At 41.0% G+C, this 20,369-nt stretch overlaps 1 protein-coding gene across 5 annotated transcripts in view; it reads right to left on the bottom strand.

The window, feature by feature from the left end:
- The window catches only part of EIF2AK3 (eukaryotic translation initiation factor 2 alpha kinase 3), an 83,025-nt gene that overhangs the window by 19,999 nt on the left and 42,657 nt on the right, over nt 1–20,369 (bottom strand). For 3 of the 5 annotated variants that reach the window (XM_047781565.1, XM_047781563.1, XM_047781567.1), the window contains 10 exons: nt 18,860–19,094; nt 18,100–18,262; nt 16,743–16,883; nt 15,727–15,849; nt 13,457–13,677; nt 12,815–12,927; nt 7,718–7,840; nt 4,637–4,714; nt 3,311–3,460; nt 482–1,262 (listed from right to left, as the gene is read on the bottom strand). In XM_047781565.1, the coding sequence (XP_047637521.1) occupies nt 482–1,262; nt 3,311–3,460; nt 4,637–4,714; nt 7,718–7,840; nt 12,815–12,927; nt 13,457–13,677; nt 15,727–15,849; nt 16,743–16,883; nt 18,100–18,262; nt 18,860–19,094 (2,128 nt within the window). The remainder of the gene's footprint in view (nt 1–481; nt 1,263–3,310; nt 3,461–4,636; nt 4,715–7,717; nt 7,841–12,814; nt 12,928–13,456; nt 13,678–15,726; nt 15,850–16,742; nt 16,884–18,099; nt 18,263–18,859; nt 19,095–20,369) is intronic. The other 2 variants (XM_047781564.1, XM_047781566.1) reach the window with 2 other exon arrangements.

Raw genomic sequence — 20,369 nt, 5'->3', positions numbered from 1 at the left:
CATCATCTATAAAACAGATAATCAGGAGTTCCCTGGCAGCCTAGTGGGTTAAGGATCTGGTGTTGTCACGGCTGTGGCTTGGGTCACTGCTATGGTGCAGGTTTGATCCCTGGCCCAGGAACTTACACATGCTGCATGCATGGCCAAAAATAAATAATTAAATTAAAGAGATAACCAACATGGACCTACTGTATTACACAGGGAACTATATTCAATAGTCAGTATCTTGTGATAACATATAATGGAAAAGAATCTGAAAAAAGAATAGTTAATACCTTGCAATAACATAATGGAAAAGGATCTGAAAAGAACATATATCAGATACATTGATCTGAATCCACTTTGCTATACACCGGAAACTAATACAACATTGTAACTCCAATAAAAAAATAAATAAATGACTTGATGAAAAGACAAAAAGCCCCAAACCAAACCAAAACCCCACACTGAAACCCTTGGGTGATGTTCTGCAAATACAGACCTTGAGGTCCCTGTGCATGAGCCCTTTGCTGTGCAGAAATTCTACCGCCTCCACAATCTGCAGGAAGATGTGCAGACACACGCTCCTCTCTCGCTCCTCGATGGTGCAGCGGCTGTTCAGCCAGTCTTTGAGGTTTTCCTTTCTGCACAGCTGCATCTGGATGTACAGATACACTTTTGGTGAACTGGGCTGGAGTTTTTCCGTGGTGTTTTTAGTGAGGTCTAAACTTAAAGTGGTCGGTCTTGGAGGAGAAATAGACAGAGTAGGTTCAGAGGAAGATTTGCTACTGGAATGCTGGAGTGCAGTGAGTTTATTAGCACAGTGGTTGCCAAGAGGCTGTCGGTTCATTCTGGGCTCTTCTTTGCTGGACGCGTTATCACAGCCAGAATCTTCAAACACTATGGAAGAGGAGGTTCGCTCCCTAGACCTGATGTAGGGAGAAGATTCAGAAGGACAAAGTTCAAAGGAGTGCCCATCATTGCTGCCGTCCAGAGTACCATCCTCCAAGTCACAGTCTGTAAGGCAGCTGTCCTGGAGGTTGTACGCTGCATCCACTGACTGGCTGGCATCTCCATGGTCCATTCCGGAAAGTTCCAGGGGAGAGAACTGGCTCTCCGATGAACTCGTCTGGCCACAGGAAATCCCCACAGAGAAAGACCTGCTGCTTCGTGGTGAAGGAGCTATGATTTCAATATGTTCCTTGGTAGAGCCAGGATCCACTCTGCGTATTTTAACGGATGGTGCATCCACTGGACTCGGCGAACTGAGTGGCCAGTCTGTGCTAAAAGTGGGAGAAATACAAAGGGATGAGAGTGAATATGTTGATGAAGTTCTGTGAACTACATCCTTTGTTTATTTTTATTGAAGTATAGTTGATTTACAGTGTTGTAACTACATCCTTTGTTTTTTGTTTGTTTTGTTTTTGCTTTTTCACTTTTTAGGGCCGCAACTGTGGCATATGGAAGTTCCCAGGCTGGGGGTCGAATCAGAGCTGTAGCACCCGGCCTACCCCACAGCCATAGCAATGCAGGATCCTTAACCCACTGAGTGAGGCCAAGGATTGAACACGCATCCTCATGGATACTAGTTGAGTGGGGTCCTTACCACTAAGCCACGACAGGAACTCCTATATCCTTTGTTTCCAAAGCTTCAACTATAATATGAAGCCAAACCAAATGACAACATAGAGGTTCAATGAAAACATGCTACAGGAGACAAAGAACATCATAGTCCACTCATTCCTTACTTAGAAAACTTGATTTTAGGAGTTCCTGTCGTGGCTCAGTGGTTGACGAATCCGACTAGGAACCATGAGGTTGCAGGTTCGATCCCTGGCCTTGCTCAGTGGGTTAAGGATCCAGCGTTGCCATGAGCTGTGGTGTAGGCTGCAGACTCGGCTAGGATCTTGTATTGCTGTGGCGGTGGCGTAGGCCGACGGCTACAGCTCCAATTTGACCCCTAGCCTGGGAACCTCCATATGCCGTGGGAGCGGCCCTAGAAAAGGCAAAAAGACAAAAAAGAAAGGAAGAGAAAACTTGATTTTATACTCGAAACAGTTATCTGCAACTGTCATGCCAAGAGCACCCAAGACCTTTGCATAGAACACAAGGCACAAGGGAAGACCAAGGCCAGGACCTGACAGTGGCTGTGATTCGAGAAAGCCCTCAGCCAAATTAGGGCAGCAGCTCACAGAGCTTTGAGACACAGGGCCACTTCAGTTGGTCCTTTCATGGTTTGGCTACTGGCTGCCTGTATAACAAGTGTCACTGTAACTAGATACCTCCTGTGGCTCAGGGCTGTGTTTGGTACTTTTAGGCAAGAATTTCACTCCACCTGTTTGGTAAATAGTCTATTTGTAGTCTGCTTCCTTTTTGTTCTCATTTAGTAGTTTTTATTTTATTTATTTATTTGCCACATCCTCAGTGCACAGAAATTCCCAGGCCAGGGGTCAAACCCATGCCATAGCAGCAACCTGAGCCACAGCAATGACAATGCCAGCTCCTTAACCCACTTCACCACCAGGGAACTCTATGTTCTCATTTAGTAGTTTTTAATAAGGCCTTCCTTCCTAGAGCATAGAATATTTAACATAAATATCTTCAGGTTGCCTATGTTTATATATTTTTAAGTACAAATAGTTTAAAACTACTTTAGAGAAGAGCTGTAAATTGCTAACTACTATAAAACTCAAGAGTTCCCTTGTGGCACAGCAGGTTAAGGATCTGGAGCTGTCACTGTCACAGCCCAGATCACTGCTGTGGTGTGGGTTTGATCCCTGGACTGGGAACCTTCCACATGCTGCAGGCAAGGCAAGAAAGAAAGGAAGAAAGAAACTAAATAAAAATTTTAAATAAAAAATGGAGACAAGAGCAGACTATCTCTTATTGAGAAAGGCTACTATAAATTGCCAGTGAATTACAACTCATAGGACTGTGTCTACCAATAAATTCATGTTCTGGACAAAAAAGAAGAAAAATTAATGTTCTAAAAATGAAATCAACTTTTCACTTAACAAGTGACTAGAGGAAGTTCCCTTGTGGTGCAGTGGGTTAAGAATCTGGTATTGCCGCAGCGGTGGCGCAGGTGGCAATTGTTGTGTGGGTTTGATCCCTCCTGGCCGGGGAACTTTCACAGGTGCAGTCAGAAAAAAAAAAAAAAAAAAAGTGTCTAGACAACGTTCCAAAACACAATGACAGGAAACAGTAAACTTAGCTGTTATTTGCCTTAAAAATTTTTTTTTCTAAAGTTATACAAAGGATATTTTGTTCATATAGGCAAATAAACTAGCCTCAAAGAAATAAAGTGTAAGCCTATGTCTAACCAGGTTACCTTTCATCTTTCAGCCAAATTTCATCCATTTTTTCTTGCCACTTCTCTGGTGGTGCTTCCAGCCAAGCATTGAAATATCTAACAATTCCTGGGTGTTCAAGCTTGGCTAAGGCTTTAACTTCTCGCATTACCTTTTCCCGAGCCAATTCCCTGAAACAGAGAAACAAGGAAGCTGTGAAGCAGCCATCACATCCAATATTGAAAACTAACAAATTAAAATTCTCCTTTGATTCTAAACCTGCAAACAGAAGAGCCAGCCTAATGGCATAATTCTAAAAAGCCACATAGTAAGTCCTGCATTAAAAAAAAATATATGTATTTTAGGATTTTTTTTTCTTCTGGAAATAAGTGCTACAAGTCCACACACTGCTTTCCTCAAATAAAACTTTCTTAGCTGATTAAAAATGACCACAGACCCTTAAAGAGAACTGCTTAATGCATGTTAATCAAAGGGGGATGAATAGGCTTAAGTGGAGGGTTCAGAAAAGAGAGCTCAGCATGGCAGCTCAGGAGGATGCAGAAAGCCCACGCTGACAAGATACAGACAACAAGGTGAAAGGCTTGAACAAGCACCTCTGCCTGGTGAAGCCTCAACTACTATCATAGGCAATGATGTTTCATGAAAAAAGCATCTGGATTTGATCTTCTGATCTGATTTTCTGATGATCTAAGCTTACATTCTAGGGTCCCACTATCACCTGAAAAAACATGATATATAGAAGTTATATCCTCTTCCCTCCCCAAGAGAGAGTCAGTTCCTCCCACTTTTCCTCTCTGTGCCTTTATCACTGTTACTGTTCCCAGCCTATGAATTCTGGCAACGTGTCTGAATTCTCCACCTTCAGTGACCAAATCCTATCAGCTCCTCCTTTTCAATTCCTTATATTCATTCCTCCTCTGTCCCCACTTCTGCTGCACTAATGTTTTGGATCTTAGGACTGAAACTCTGCCAACTAAATAAATAAATGAGAGTTCCCGTTCTGGCTCAGTGGTTAAAGTATCCGACTAGGAACTATGAGGTTGCGGATTCAATCCCTGGCCTTGCTCAGTGGGTGAAGGATCTGGCATTTCCGTGAGCTGTGGTGTAGGTTGCAGACGCAGCTCAGATCCCAAGTTGCTGTGGCTGTGGTGTAGGCCGGTGGCTACAGCTCCAATTAGACCCCTAGCCTGGAAATCTCCATATGCCAAGGGTGCGGCCCTAGAAAAAACAAAAAGACAAAATAAATAAATAAATAAATAAATAAATAAATAAATGCATACATAACAGAAATAAACACACGAACAAAACCAACCAACCAACCAATAAAATCTAATGAACACGCCTACCTCTGACCCTTTCTTCCTAACAGCCATCCGCGCACCACCTCCACTTGGATCGAGTCATTCTCCTGCTCAGAGGCACAACTGTAGATGGAATAAAATCTAAACTCCTCTGTCTGCCATTTAAGGTGCTGCCACCCATCTTTTCTATCCTTCCTCCATACTTGCCTCCATTCTTACCCTCGGTCCCCTGGTGCCAGAACCTTCACTAGTTTCTACGTCCCCTGTGCACGTCTGCCAAGAGCCTGTGCCCAGGCCATCTTAAGTACCTGGCCTTCCCTCCCTTCATGTGTGTCTACTGAGGGACTGGCTGCCCTTGAACACGGCGGAGACACCACCACCTCCATAAAGCTCGCCTTCCTTGATCGCCTTTCAGGTACATCTACATTTTGTCCATGAGAAGTTATTCACTAAGCTAATAAGCCATGGGTCACAGTCTCCCTTGCATTGCAGTTATCTGAGTATATGCACGAGAGCCTCAAATGGTTATAGGTTGTCGAGGGCAGAAGCCTTGCTTTATTTTATAGTCTATGTGATGCCTTGTACATATGAATATTTAAGCTACTCAAAAATGATATACCAGGGAATTCCCATCATGGCTCAGTGGTTAACGAATCTGACTAGGAAGCACAAGGTTGCAGGTTCGATCCCTGGCCTTGCTCAGTGGGTTAAGGATCCAGCGTTGCTGTGAGCTGTGGTATAGGTCACAGAGGTGGCTTGGATCCTGCGTTGCTGTGGCTCTGGTGTAGGCCAGTGGCTACAGCTCTGATTGGACCCCTAGCCTGGGAGCCTCCATATGCTAGGAGCGGCCCTAGAAAAGGCAAAAAGACCAAAAAAAAAAAAAAAAAAAGATATACTAGGAGTTCCCGTCATGGCACAGTGGAAACAAATCCGACTAGGACCCGTGGGGTTGCAGGTTCGATCCCTGGCCTCACTCAGTGGGTTAAGGATCCAGTGTTGCCTTTAGCTGTGGTGTAGGTCGACAGCTGTAGCTCCAATTAGACCCCTAGCCTGGGAATGTCCATACGCCGCAGGTGCCGCCCTACAAAGCAAAAAAAAAATTTTTTTTAATTTTAAAAAATGATATACCAAAGAAAAGAAATAGTCCCATGGTACTCAAACCGTTCCATTTCTGTGCCCCTATCTGTTGGACAGCATGTTTAGGTACTGGTTAGGAAGACAGCCCAGCAATAGTGCACATTTAATCAAGAATCCACAGTCGGAGTTCCCATCGTGGCTCAGTGGTTAACGAATCCGACTAGGAACCATGAGGTTGCGGGTTCGATCCCTGGCCTTGCTCAGTGGGTTAAGGATTCAGTGTTGCTGTGAGCCGTGGTGTGGGTTACAGACGTGGCTCAGATCTCGCATAGCTGTGGCTCTGGCATAGGCCAGTGGCTACAGCTCCGATTCGACCCCTAGCCTGGGAACCTCCATATGCTGCGGGAGCGCCCCAAAGAATGGCAAAAAGACAAAAAAAAAAAAAAAAAAAAGAATCCACAGGAACTTCCACAGTAGATGCGAAGGAAGGTATTAATGGAAGCCCATCATTTTATTTTATTTTATTTCATCTTTTTCTTTTTTCCTTTTTTTTTTTAGGGCCGCACTTCTGGCATATGTAAGTTTCCAGGCTAGGGGTCGAATTGGAGCTACAGTTGCTGGCCTATGCCACAACCACAGCAATTTGGGATGTGAGGCACGTATGCAACCTATACCACAGTTCATAGTAACACTAGATCCCCAAGCCACTAAGCAAGGCCAGGGACTGAACCCACATCCTCCTGGATACTAGTCAGATTTGTTTCCACTGTACCACAACAGGAACCTCAAGCCCATCATTTTAAGCATCACTCTGTTTGGAGCCACAAATTCCACTTCTAGTAAATCTATCCTAAGGAAACAGATGTGATCAAAATTTTATACCAAAGATGGACACCATAAAGTTATTTTAATTGTAACACATGAGAAACCTAAATATTCAATAAGAAATGGTTAAGATATGGCATGTGTATTGACTGGACTATTATCTAACCATAAGATACTTTTTAATATATTTAGCATTTCAATAAAATACTCTTAATAGCATGGAAAGTACTGAGGATTCAATGAATGAAGCAACAGATAAAACTGAATTACACTGATAACTGTGCTATCAACTAGGTAAATTTATGACCAGAAAAAAAAAGAAAGAAAATATTCTAAAATGTTAAAACTGTTTATTACTGAATTGAGTAGACACAAATGGTTTTTGTTTTAATATCTTTTCTTTTTTCCATGATAAATACAGATTATTATTATTATTTTGTCCTTTTAGGGGTGCACCCGCATCATATGGAGGTTCCCAGGCTAGGAGTCCAATCGGAGCTGCATCGGCCAGCCTATACCACAGCCACAGCAACAGCAATGAAGGCTCTAAGCTGTGTCTGTGACCTAAACCATAGCTCATGGCAACAGTGCTTAACCCACTGACCAAGGCCAGGGATCAAATCCACATCCTCATGGATACTATGAGGGTTTGGTTCTGTTAACTGCTGAGCCAGGAGGGGAACTCCAATATAGATTATTTTTAAATGATGCTGTGTATCTATGGCTATTAAAATTCATTCTAGGAAAAGTCCTGAGTTGTTAAGAATGGGCAGGAGTTCCCATTGTGGCTCAATGAAAACGAACCTGACTAGTATCCATGAGGATTTGGGTTCAATCTCTGGCCTCGCTCAGTGGGTTAAGGCTCTGGTGTTGTGATGAGCTGTGGTGTAGGTCACAGACATGGCTCAGGTCTAGCATTGCTGTGGCTGTGGCATATGCCATCAACTGCAGCTCCGATTTGACTCCTAGTGTAGGAACTTTCATATGCCATACCTGTGGCCCTAAAAAAACAAAAAAGCAAAAACAAACAAGGGCAGATTTTTTAAAGCAGATACAAAGCGGTCAATGTAGATCACATCTTTTAGACAGTTGGTTACCTGGCAGCATTCAGAACATAAGTTTTATTTGGTCTCTGTGGAATATATATAGTAAGAAGGACATACTGCTTATGAGATTAGATAGTACAGTCCCAACTCCAAGTTCACTAAAAGTACCATTCATTACCTGTTCGGGAGACGGATTCTCTTGATGGCATAATTGCAGTCGTCTACTTTGTTTCTAGCTTCAAAGACAACTCCAAACCCCCCACGACCCATGCACTGAATTGGTTCAAAATCTGTTAGATAGCTTAAAAAAAAAAAAAAAGTACATTTAAAAAAGTTTGCAAGTAGTTTTAAATTTTATAGTAAGGTAATAATCAGTTCAATCTTACGATATGTAAAAATGTATAAACTAAGTCTAATAGAACTTATTTTAATAAATAGTGTAGTTTAAATTCTAATAACATTGTTTTGTTTTTCTGTTTGTATAAATGAAGCAAACATATTTTTTTTTTTTTTGGCTGAGCATGAAGCATGTGGAAATTCCCAGGCCAGGGACTAAACCTGCACCACAGCAGTGACAAGCCACAGCAGTGACAATGCTGGATCCTTTAACCGCTAGGCCAGCAGGGAACACCTCCCTAGGAATTTTCTAAAAAATAAAAAAGCTTCTGCTTCATGGAGAATCACTTGTTAATCACTTACTCTTTCTTTTTTAAAAAATTAAGTTGTAGTTGATTTACAATGATGTGCCAATTTCTGCTATACAGCAAAATGACCCAGTCGTTATACACACACATTCCCTTTCTAATCACTTATTCTTATAGCAACTTTAGGACTGTTCTGTCCTATCCAATACTTTCTATCATCCATCAAAATATTCTATCCTTAATTCTCTAAACTTTTACCTCCTGTGGCATTCTGTACTCAATTAGAAAATAGATTTTAATCTTATGTCAGTGCCTGTGTATTTTACAGAAAAAAATTTTAATCAGTCCTATTATATTTAAGTACTTTTTTTTTCTTTTTAGGGCTGTACCTTTGGCATATGGAAGTTCCCAGGCTAGGGGTTGAATCAGATCTGCAGCTGCCAGCCTACACCACAGCCACAGTAACACTGGATCTGAGCTACATATGAGACCTACGCTGCAGTGTTTGTCAATGCCGGATCTTTAACCCACTGAGCCAGGCAGGGGCCGAACCTGTATCCTCATAGAGACAATGCCGGGCTCTTCACCACTGAGCCATGGTGGGAACTCCTAAGTTCTTTTTTAGTCAGAACTCTCTCGAGGAACCAAAGCTATCTGAAATTCGCTTGCATGCCTCATGGGTCACTATGCTCAGCACCAAAGGTATCTGGGTGGAAGCTAACTCACATCTGTCACTTACAGATGGGCCTCCTCTTTGTAGTCTATTTCCTCCTTTAGTGCCCGACTCACTGATCTGCTCTGTATATGCCAGATGACTTGCACCCATGGCCTTTCAAAATTTCAGGGCTTTTGCTTCTGCTATTTGCTCTATGAGGTCAGCCTACCTCTTTGTATTTATTTACTAAAACTTTATTCTTAGTTCATTCTGCTCATCCACCACCTCTACAAGGCCATGTTGATGTTCTTAGAGCATGACGCATAGAGTACTGTGGACTTCTTAAACTTACTCCCAATATTTTAGGTTATTTACACACAGCTTTCTCTCCTTGCTGCCACTGAATAGTGGGGGCCTTGACTGCAGGGAAGCATTCTTTTTTTTTTTTTTTCCTCTTTGTATTTCCAAAGCCTGAGCTTACCTGGCAAATAGAAAGTCTGACAGACATCAAATAATGCATGAATTAATAAATGAATGAATGCATGCTATGGAAGTTATTCTTCCAGCCACATGGAGGAGGACTGAATTAGATTACCCTGGGTGTCCCTTAGAAGGCTAGGTTTATTACATTATGACTTGCATACTCTGATTTAGTAGCTGGCTCAGCTGGTTAGAGCACAGTGTTGAGGAGGAAAGACAATAGATCCCAACCCTCCGTGGGCCAATTACCTTCACAGAGAATGAAGAGTAATACTCTGTATCCCTAAAAATAGCTAGTCAAGGTACTTCAGTACAAATCCATCTCCCCAAATGCAAAAGCCCATGAAGTTCAGGTCCTACTCCTGGAGGGCCAATTGAATTATCTTCCTACATTAAAGAAAACACTCTTGTGAAAATGGATACATCTTTTGAAAAAAAAAAAATCTTAGATATGATGACCGATTCCATAAATTTAAGTTTCGCCTCACCTAAGGACCCAGCTTAGGACTTAAACTCATACCGGAATCCAGAGCTCACGCTCTTAATAATGCCAAGAACACAGTAGGCACTCAACGAACATCGAGTACTATACAGAGCTCCTGCATTTTACAAACAATCAGCTGTTCTCTTCATATTAAAATGAAAGGAAAATAAGTCCAATTCAACTTTAGAATACATTATTCCAATTCTTTTCACAACAGCCTTACAAATATATATTTATCCACCACAGCCCACTCTTCCCCCATCTCTGCATGTCTCTTACTCATGATTTATGGTTCAATTAAAATGTGACCTCATTTATGACACCCTCTTGAATCATCACAGCCAGAGTCTGTGACTTAGTCATGGCTTTTTTTCTGATATGTTTTTTATGTTTTATCTAGCATCATCTTCCCCTGGAGATGTTAGGCTCCTCTAGGAGCTATGCCCAGTCTTCTTATTTCTCCCAAAGGCTGAGATACTGCCTGCACACAGCTGTTCAGAATAAGTGCTGAATGAACAACAAACAGCCTGGGCAGTGAACTGCTGGCGGAGCTGGTGAACCCCAACTTCTCCCTCCCTCACTGGAGGTATCAGCCACTAATGCATTAGTTAGCATCCTTATCAGCAAGGGCATTAACGCTCTTACCACTTGTAACTCACCTAGTAGATTTTGCTAAGACATACATACAGATTATGGTCAATTCTCAGTTTTTGATGATACAGTATGAATGAAGCTTAGATAAATTAAGTCCACAGGTAATCAAAATAACATACATTTTAGCTGAAATTTTCATTATTTTGATCATAAAACCATTACCCTAGATAGTAAGCAGTAAGGTTCTGTACTTTTTCCTTGTCCTCGTATCACTGCAGTACTAAGTATGATACAAAAACAAAGGGAAGTAGTTCTCTTGGGGCTTAGTGGGTTAAGGATCTGGCATTGTCACTACTGTGGCCCAGGTTCAATTCCTGGTTGGGAACTTATGAATGCCATGGGTGTGACCAAAAGAGGAGGGGGAGAAGAAGTAGCAATAATCCATGTAACAAGAAAATTAGGGAGTTCCCGTCGTGGCGCAGTGGTTAACGAATCCGACTAGGAACCATGAGGTTGCAGGTTCGGTCCCTGCCCTTGCTCAGTGGGTTAATGATCCGGCATTGCCATGAGCTGTGGTGTAGGTTGCAGACGCGGCTCGGATCCTGCGTTGCTGTGGCTCTGGCGTAGGCCGGCGGCTACAGCTCCGATTAGACCCCTAGCCTGGGAACCTCCATATGCCGCGGGAGCGGCCCAAGAAATAGCAACAGCAACAACAACAACAACTACAACAACAAAAAAAAGGCAAAAAGACAAAAAAAAAGAAAGAAAGAAAATTACATGGATTGAACCACAGAACCATTTCTCATCCCACAAAGCACCCAAATATGTACACCTGATAGACTGCTAACAGATTTTCTACTTTTATTTCACTTTCAAATTATTTGAAAGGACTGTTTTTTTTTGTTTGTTTGTTTTTTGTTTTTTTTTTGTCTTTTTGCCATTTCTTTGGCCGCTCCCGCAGCATATGGAGGTTCCCCGGCTAGGGATCAAATTGGAGCTGTAGCCACCAGCCTACGCCAGAGCCACAGCAACGCGGGATCTGAGCCACGTCTGCGACCTACACCACAGCTTATGCCAACACCAGATCCTTAACCCACTGAGCAAGGCCAGGGATCAAACCCACAACCCCATGGTTCCTAGTCAGATTCGTTAACCACTGTGCCACACTGGGAACTCCTGGGCTGCTTTTTAAGTAACCTAACTCCCTCTTCAGCTTTTATTGTGTATTTATTTGTTTGTCCATTTTTGGCCATACCCTCAGCATGTGGAAGTTTCCAGGTCAGGGATTGAACCTGTGCCACAGCAGTAACCAGAGCCACAGCAATGATAAAAGACCCTCAACCCACTGAGCCATCAGGATCTCCCCAATTCTGCTTTTAAAAATGATCAGTTCTATTAGTGTATTTCTCCCTATTTTTCTACTTCTTACTCTAGGGAGAATAAAGATGAAATAAATAATTGAGGATTAAGTAACACAGAAGATTTATATCATATTCTAGCAACATAATAATTACTATTTGGTATTATTAGTACCAAGCCCAGTACATGGCAGAACCTCAATAATTAAGTTATCTGAATAACAACTCAATTTGGTGGTTATAATTCTTTTTTCATTTCAGTTTTATTGAGAAATAATTGACATACCCAGGGGCTGTAATTCTAAACTTTTATAACACTCTGTTTCTATCCCTCTTACAAATCACTTTGAATAAGTTTAAGAAACCTGAGGGATAAGTCTGTTTTATTTACCTAGATAGTTACACATTTAAAAAGAAGTGAAACAAGATCTACATTTAGAGGTCACTTTTTTTTTGTCTTTTTAGGGCCGCACCCACGGCATATGGAGGTTCCCAGGCTAAGGGTTGAATCGGAGCTGTAGCTGCTGGCCTACACCACAACCACAGCAATGAGGGACCCGAGCCACACCTGTGACCTACACCACAGCTCATGGCAACGCCAGATCCTTAATCCACTGAACGAGGCCAGGGATTGAACCCACATTCTCATGGACACTAATCAGGTTCGTTAACCACCAAGCCACGATGGGAATTCCCTGTTCTTCTTTTTCAATACAGCTGGCATACAATATTATGCTAACTACATAATGATTTGACATCTGTACACGTTATGAAATGATCACCACGATAAGTCTATTAGCCATCTGTTCCTACACAAAGTTACTGCAATGTCGTTAACCATATTCTTTATGCTTTATATTACATCCCTGTGACATTTATTATATAACCAGAGGTTTAGAGCAGATGTTGAATGAACAACTCTTCTATTCTTCATCTATTTCACCCACCACCCCCACCAGCAACCATCCGTTTGTTCTCTGTATCGATGGCTGTTTCTTCTTCCATTCAGTTACTACCAGAAGCTACACCACACACATATATTTTATGATAAGAGTCTTACCGTGATACATATCCGGAATTTTTTATGTCATTCCAGTTACTGTCGTTAGCTTCGGCACTTACAGAATCATACTTGTTTTCAGTTTGACACTGAGTTTCAGATTCCTTCCTTTGCTAATAAGGTAGGAGAAATATCACCATCACCACAAAGCTTAATGGAAACTGGGTAACAATCTTAGGCTATAAAATGACATTGACAAATAAGTAATACTGGGAAAAATAAAAGTATAATAAGGACACAAAATACATCATTTGCCTTGTCAAAGGGAAGAGGAACGATCAGGGGAGGGCCAGACTGCGAAGGGCTGAGGAGTGAAGGGGACAAGGACGTGGAAACAAAGTTCGGGCAACAGTGATTTTATTTATTTATTTTCTTCCTTTCTTTCTTTATTTTTAGGCTGTGCCCATGGCATGTGGAAGGTCCTGGGCCAGGGATCGAACCCGGGCCAGGGACTGAACCTGTGCCACAGCAGTGACAATGCCAGACACTTAATTTGCTGTGCCACAAGGGAACTCCATGATATTAGAGTAAAACTTAAGTAAATGTGCCCCTTGCCACACTCCCCCACCCCAACACACGGACTCCAAGTTTTCTATGGTTCTAACACTTTGAAAGAAATTAGATTCTTTAAAAATGTCTTACTCGGTGAGGATGAGGATGGAAGAGTCTGCGCACGATGAAAGTTGTTGCTATGATACAAAAGAGGATGGTCCCAACTATTTCCTTCCACCAGTGCAAAAGGAGCACAGGGTCCTTTTTGCGGATGTTCTTGTTGTAATTCGGGTTGTCGAGAAATCTGACTGTGATCTGCGTGCTCCGTTTGCTCCTTTCCCGCTTGTAGTATGGCAGGTAATAACCATTATCTTCAAAAATAAACATTAGATGTGGTTTAAAATAAACCAATATAAATCCACCTTTAAGTGCTAAAAATTATCTAATTCCCTGTCTTATAATATTAATTCTTTTTTCTAAAGTTTCATCTCTTCCTTAGCACATTTCAACACCTTTGTTTACCCTTTTTTTTCTCTCTACACAAATGTTTTCCTTTATTCCATACGCATCATACCTTTTTTTTTCCTCCTTTTTGCTTTTTTTTTTTTTGGCTACCCACAATATATGGAATTCCCAGCCCAGGGATGGAATCTGAGCTGGAGCTGCAATCTACACACTGCAGTTGCTGCAGTGCTGGAGACTTAACCTACTGCACTGGGCCGGGGATCGAACCTGCCACTGCAGAGATACCAGGGACCTGTGGCACCACGGCGGAAACTCCACATTTTCTTTCTACTGAATAGACTTAAAAAAACCCTTAAGGGCTACTCCATCCATTATCTCATTAATAATGCAAGAAAGAATTGGTGCTCAAACTCCTTTAAGGATTTTTTTTTGGTTGATTTTTCATTTATTTATTTTTTATACTGTACAGCATGGTGACCCAGTTACACATACACGTACACATTCTATTTTCGCACATTCTCACGCTCCATCATAAGTGACTGGACATAGTTCCCAGTGCTACACAGCAGGATCTCATCGCTAATCCATTCCAAAGGCAATAGTTTGCATCTATTAACCCCATCAATCCATCCCACTCCCACCCCCTCGGCACCCACAAGTCTATTCTCCAAGTCCATGATTTTCTTTTCTTATGGAAAGGTTCATTTGTGCTGTATATTAGATTCCAGATAATTTTAAGGATTTTAAACTTCATTGTCATTTAGCATCAGTAAAATACCAAATTTTACCATGACTCATTTTTCGCAAGCTGAAAGGAAAACACTGCACCATGCTCTGTGGCTCATTTCAGGCTGTGATATGAGTTTGTCATAGAAAGCAGCCTGTCTTTTTATCTTTGATATTATACCACATGGACACATTACACAATTCTCTCCTACCTCGTATTTTGATCAGTATCAGACAGACTGCTGTTTGTAGTTTAGAGCTCTCTGGTTTTTATTTTTTTTTAATCAATTTAAATTCTACAATAATTTCCCAGTTATAGCATCTAGGATAACTGATGAGGAGTCTATCTTTTTGCCTAATGCAGATTTGAGGATTTTTTTTATATCCAACTATTCAAAAGACTTTCATATCTGAATATATCCTAACTTTAAGTACAAGGGAATGTATTTCATGCTAAATTTCACCTATTCTTGACTTTTGTACTAATTTGCCTTGACTGAGAAAAAAATTAAAATAACCTCATTTTAGAGCATTTTCACATAGCTCTACAGGAAACACCTATTTTCTCCATTATACAGATTGATATTATTTAGGCTGATAATTAAATGAGAGCTAATAATAAGAATTAATGCTTATTGAAAACATATTGCTAGCCAGACATGATGCTAATTAGCATTGCCTGTGCATTAGCTCATTGAGACCTTACTTGACAACCCAGTAAGTACGTATTAGTGTTGCTGTATCCTTGTTTTACGGATAAAGGGACAGAGACACAGGGAAGTTAGGTATACCCACCCTTGTACGTGGCAAAACCCTGGCAATCTATCTTTGGAACTTTGCACCCCTGGATGCCATTCACAGTATCTGACTCCCAAGACATTTTTTTTTTGTCTTTTGTCTTTTTAGGGCCACACCTGCAGCATATGGAGGTTCCCAGGCTAGGGGTCAAATGGGAGCTACAGCTGCCAGCCTACACCACAGCATATGGCAATGCTGGCTCCTTAACCCACAGAGTGAGGCCAGGGATCACACTCGCATACTCATGGGTGCTAGTTGGATTGGTTAACCACTGAGCCACAACGGGAACTCCCAACTCCCAAGACATCTTATTTTCTACCCTCCAACTGACTAACTTGTATTTGAATTCTGTTAATTTAAGTTCAAATTAATAAATGAAAATAAACAGAAAAATAAGACACTGTTATCCATCCCAGTGCAAACACACTTACCATAGGGATACTGCAAGATTGAGAGGGCACCATTACTGTACTCATCATGAGAAAACTTATCATTACTAAGACACTTGTCGAATTCATCAGACCCTACCAAGACTGGAGTTCTGGAAGGAGAATCTGAAAGGAAATGGTAAATCTTAACTGTTATGACTATAATGAAAATGTGTGAGCTTCATTCACTCAAAACACAGTCATTCAACCACAGTTCAAGTCAAACAAATAACTTGAAAAGCAGTGTTATAGAAAAAATGAGTCATTTAAACAAGTAATTAAAATATGATGAAATATGTGTGACAGAAAACATATACAAGGTACAGAAAGATAACCGAAGGAAGTTGGTGACCTATATTCACCTCATTTGAGTATCTCAAAGATTACAATGTGCTAAACATAGAATTTTTCATAAATATTCTTCATATAAATATGCTAAGGGCTAAATGATACAAAGGCATGGTCAGAGAATGGTTAAGAATGTTTCTAAGCTGTTAAGAGAAATATTTTATCAACATTGATTTCTTTTTCTTCTTCTTCTCTCTCTCTCTCTTTTTTTTTTGCTTTTTGCGGCCATACCCACAACATATGGAGGTTCCTAGGCTAGGGGTCAAATGGGAGCTACAGCTGCCAGCCTACACCACAGCCACAGCAACACAGGATCCATGCTGCATCTGTTGACCTACAACACCACAGCTCACGGCAACACTGTTCCTTAACCCACTGAGCAAAGCCAGGAATCAAACCTGCATCCTCATGGATACTAATCAGATTCGTTTTCGATGCACCACAACTCCTTCAACACTGATTTCTAGAGGAGCAGCTGATGCGTCAATGAAATCATTTTCTAAATGATAATTAAAATTCATTAACATCTGAAATACCTTCCCAGTTTATTGGAAAACATACAGTATATAATAGTTGTGATCCCTGAAATATTCAAAACTAGGGCAAAGACATCTTATGATTTGGCCTCTTAAGATCTTAACAACATCTATAGAAATTTATAATTCACTTACGAATCAAGGGTTTCCATTTGATTGTTGGCAAAGGAATAATTGTATTTTCACTATTGACAGATTCCAAGGCCTTAGGACTTGTAGGAAACTTCTCTGAAATTCTAACTGATGACTGCAGATACAGCTGGCCTCTGTACATTCCTGAATCAAACAGAACACTGTCAATTACCATGAGAATCCAGCACTAATAATTTTTTCAAAAGGCACATTTTGATTTAATAAAATTAGATTAATTCTAGTTATTTATTCATGTGCTACATAGCTTTTTTCAAAGAATCATGCCCAAAGCACCCAAATTTGACCCAAAGATTGTTCAACAAAAATTGGCGGGCAAGGGGGAGAGTTACACACAAGTGACAATTTTCTTTTCTTTTTTTTTTTGCTTTTTAGGGCTGCACCCGAGGCATATGGAGGTTCCCAGGCTAGGGGTCTAATCAGAGCTATAGATGCAGGCCTACGCCACAGCCACAGCAATGCAGGATCCAAGCCACGTCTGCAACCTACACCACAGCTCAGGGCAACACTGGATCCTTAACCCACTGAGCAAAGCCAGGGATCAAACCTGCAAACCTCATGGTTCCTAGTCGGATTCATTAACCACTGAGCCACAACAGGAACTCCAAATTTTCTCACTGAGTTATTTTTGGTAATTTCTGGAAAACTCTTCCAGTAGGAAAATTCAAAGAAAAAAAATCGTTGTACTCTTATGAAACTAATAGTTTCGATGAGGTAACCTTTTCCTTCAGAAAATCTGAACACCTGTCATTCCAGAGATATCCTAACAATTCAGTTAAATACCATCACAACACATGTGTGACATGTTATTCTTTCAAATTCTTGAGTTTCATTGAGATTAAAGGGTGGGTAGCACATTGATAAAGTTTAAAGAATTTTATGAGTATCTGACCACAAAACTAGCTCAAATAACTAGACTCGAGGGTTTTCAAATCACCATATTAAAGGGATTCAATTGCCCAGAATTTTGTTTTTATATTTTAAATAAGTTAGAGGCATGGAAAAAAAATAAACATATCTTTAAGAAGGAGCAAACCGATAGAGATGCAAATACAAATACAGAAAGTTTTAGATTTTGAGGATCCATCAGTAATGGCAACATTTTTAAGCCTTTTAAATACAGGTCTCAGAGAAAAAGGTTACACTAGAGTAATGAAAAGTTTCAGAACTGGATACATGGAAAAAAAAAAGGCAGGAATGGAAATCTTTGTATAAATCTTAAGGCAGAGGATGAATTTAGGACTTAAAGCTACTACAGGGACCCCTAAAGTAGGGAGAAACAAAGTAGCAGTACAATCTTGATGTGAGTACTACTATCGCTAGAGAAGAGACATCCACTCACCCAAGTAAACACTGTTTTCTGTGGCTCCTCGGGCAGCTTCTACAATGTCTTCTTCATCTTCTAAAACTCCATCATTGGTGACGTAACTTGTATCATCAAAAAGGCTGATGGGAATGACTTTGCCATCCTTGACCAACCAGGCAGATGCAATAGGAGTACAAAACTAAACAAAAATAGAAGAAATGTGAATAGCTTCAAGTAGTATTGATATGTAGCCCAACTCCTGAAATACCCTTTCAAACCCCAAATTTCTTTTTAAAGTCTTACTTTTCTAGCTTTATTAAGGTATAACTGAAAATTAAAAATAATGTATACATTTACAGTGTATAATTGACATTTTGATATATTATCACGAAAGAACCAGCACAATCAAGCTGAGATATCCAAGCTGCTGCTGTGGTCCTACACAGCTATTGTGTGTGTGTGTGTTGCTAAGAACATTTATGATCTATTCACTTCATTTCTTTTTACTATTTTGAGGAATCTCCATGCTATTTTCTGTTATAGCTATGGCAATTTACACTCTCACCAACAGTGTACAAAGATGCGCAGCTATACACTGTTCACCAACATCCTCACCAATCTTTCATATTTTTCACAATGATGACTTTTTTCTAAGAGATGTAAAGATCCCCCGTTTCGTAGAGCACAGAGAACAAGGTGAAAATCCAAAATGGCAGTCACTTCCCTCTACCCAACATTTTCAGGCAAACTAAGAAAGAAAGAAACATATTTCTAAATTCACAGTGGGTTCAGGTACCTGGTATTCCCACTCCAGTTGTCCTCCCTTCTTACTAAACGCCATAACTTTCCAATCAGCAACCGAGACCTTTATCACGGTGTCCGTCGTGGCAGCTTCCTGTTCTTCCACATCTACAATAATTTTAGACTGTTCTTTGTTTCCACTGGGTTTTAAGGTGCTTTCAATAAATCCCGCTCTAGTTTCCATGTCTGGAATATACCGAAGTTCAAAGTGGCCAACACTGAAATTCCACCTTAAATTCACAAAGGCATGTTTTAGAAATTTACATGAAATAAAGGGTCCAGATCATAAAGAATTCTTCTAGGTTGAAGAAGGAAACAGTACAATTTGGCAATGAGAAAAGGAAAAACTAATACAATCTTCTGGAAAGGAGCGTGCTGCTGATTTATGCCACAAGAGGGCATAACTCTCTCCTGACCCTTTGTAACTGGTTCTGAGATATGTGACCTGACGGTAGAGGTGTGACAGATTTTTTTTTTTTTTTTTTGGTCTTTATACGGCCGCATCTGTGGCATATGGAAGTTCCCAGGCCAGGGGTCAAATTGGAGCTGCTGCTGTGGTCCTACACCACAGCCACAGCAAGGTCAGATCCGAGCTGTGTCTGAGAACTATACCATAGCTCACTGCAATGCTGGATCCTCAACCCATTGAGCAGGGCCAGGTATTGAACCAACATCATCATGGACACCAATCAAGTCTATTTCCACTGAGCCAAAATGGGAACTCAGGGACAGAATTTTTTCTCAAAAATTAACAAATGTTCTGGAGTTCTCGTCGTGGCTCAGTGGTTAATGAATCCGACTAGGCACCATGAGGTTGTGGGTTCGATCCCTGGCTTTGCTTAGTGGGTTAAGGATCCTGCGTTGCTGTGGCTGTGGCGTAGGCCAGCAGCTACAGCTCCGATTGGACCCCTAGCCTGGGAACCTCCAAATGCCGTGGGAGCAGCCCTAGAAAAGGCAAAAAGACAAAAAAGAAAAAAAATTAACAAATGTTCATATTTCCAAATGAGGACAATTTTCTCAGAAAATGTTGAAGCCACCCTAAAGTGAGGAGCTTGCAGTCTGACTTACCATCCCCCCCCCTTTTTTTTTTGCTTTTTAGCATCATACCCATGGCATATGGAAGTTCCCAGGCTAAGGGTCAAATCAGAGCTATAGCTGCCGGCCTACCCCAGAGCCACAGCAACATAGGATCCGAGCCTCGTCTTTGACCTACACCACAGCTCACTGAAATGGTGGATCCTTAACCCACTGAGTGAGGCAGGGATTAAACCCATGTCCTCATGGATATTAGTCGGTTTCATTTCCACTGAGTCACCACAGGAACTCCCTGCCTTATTTAATTAAAGCATGGGCACGTTTCATTCAGGTGCAGAGAAATTAATATATCTCAATAAACCAATGTATAAGCAAGATAAATGCATCAATTTTAGATTTTTATGAAAATGCAGTCTTGAGGGGCAATGTGACCCAGCCTACCAGGCCTGAAGGTCATCTACCACCTCAGC

Source organism: Phacochoerus africanus, chromosome 5, assembly GCF_016906955.1.
Source record: "Phacochoerus africanus isolate WHEZ1 chromosome 5, ROS_Pafr_v1, whole genome shotgun sequence".
In the NCBI taxonomy this organism is placed as follows: Eukaryota; Metazoa; Chordata; class Mammalia; order Artiodactyla; family Suidae; genus Phacochoerus; species Phacochoerus africanus.
Note: the sequence above shows the minus strand (reverse complement) of the source record. Positions and strands in the feature narration are given on the sequence as shown.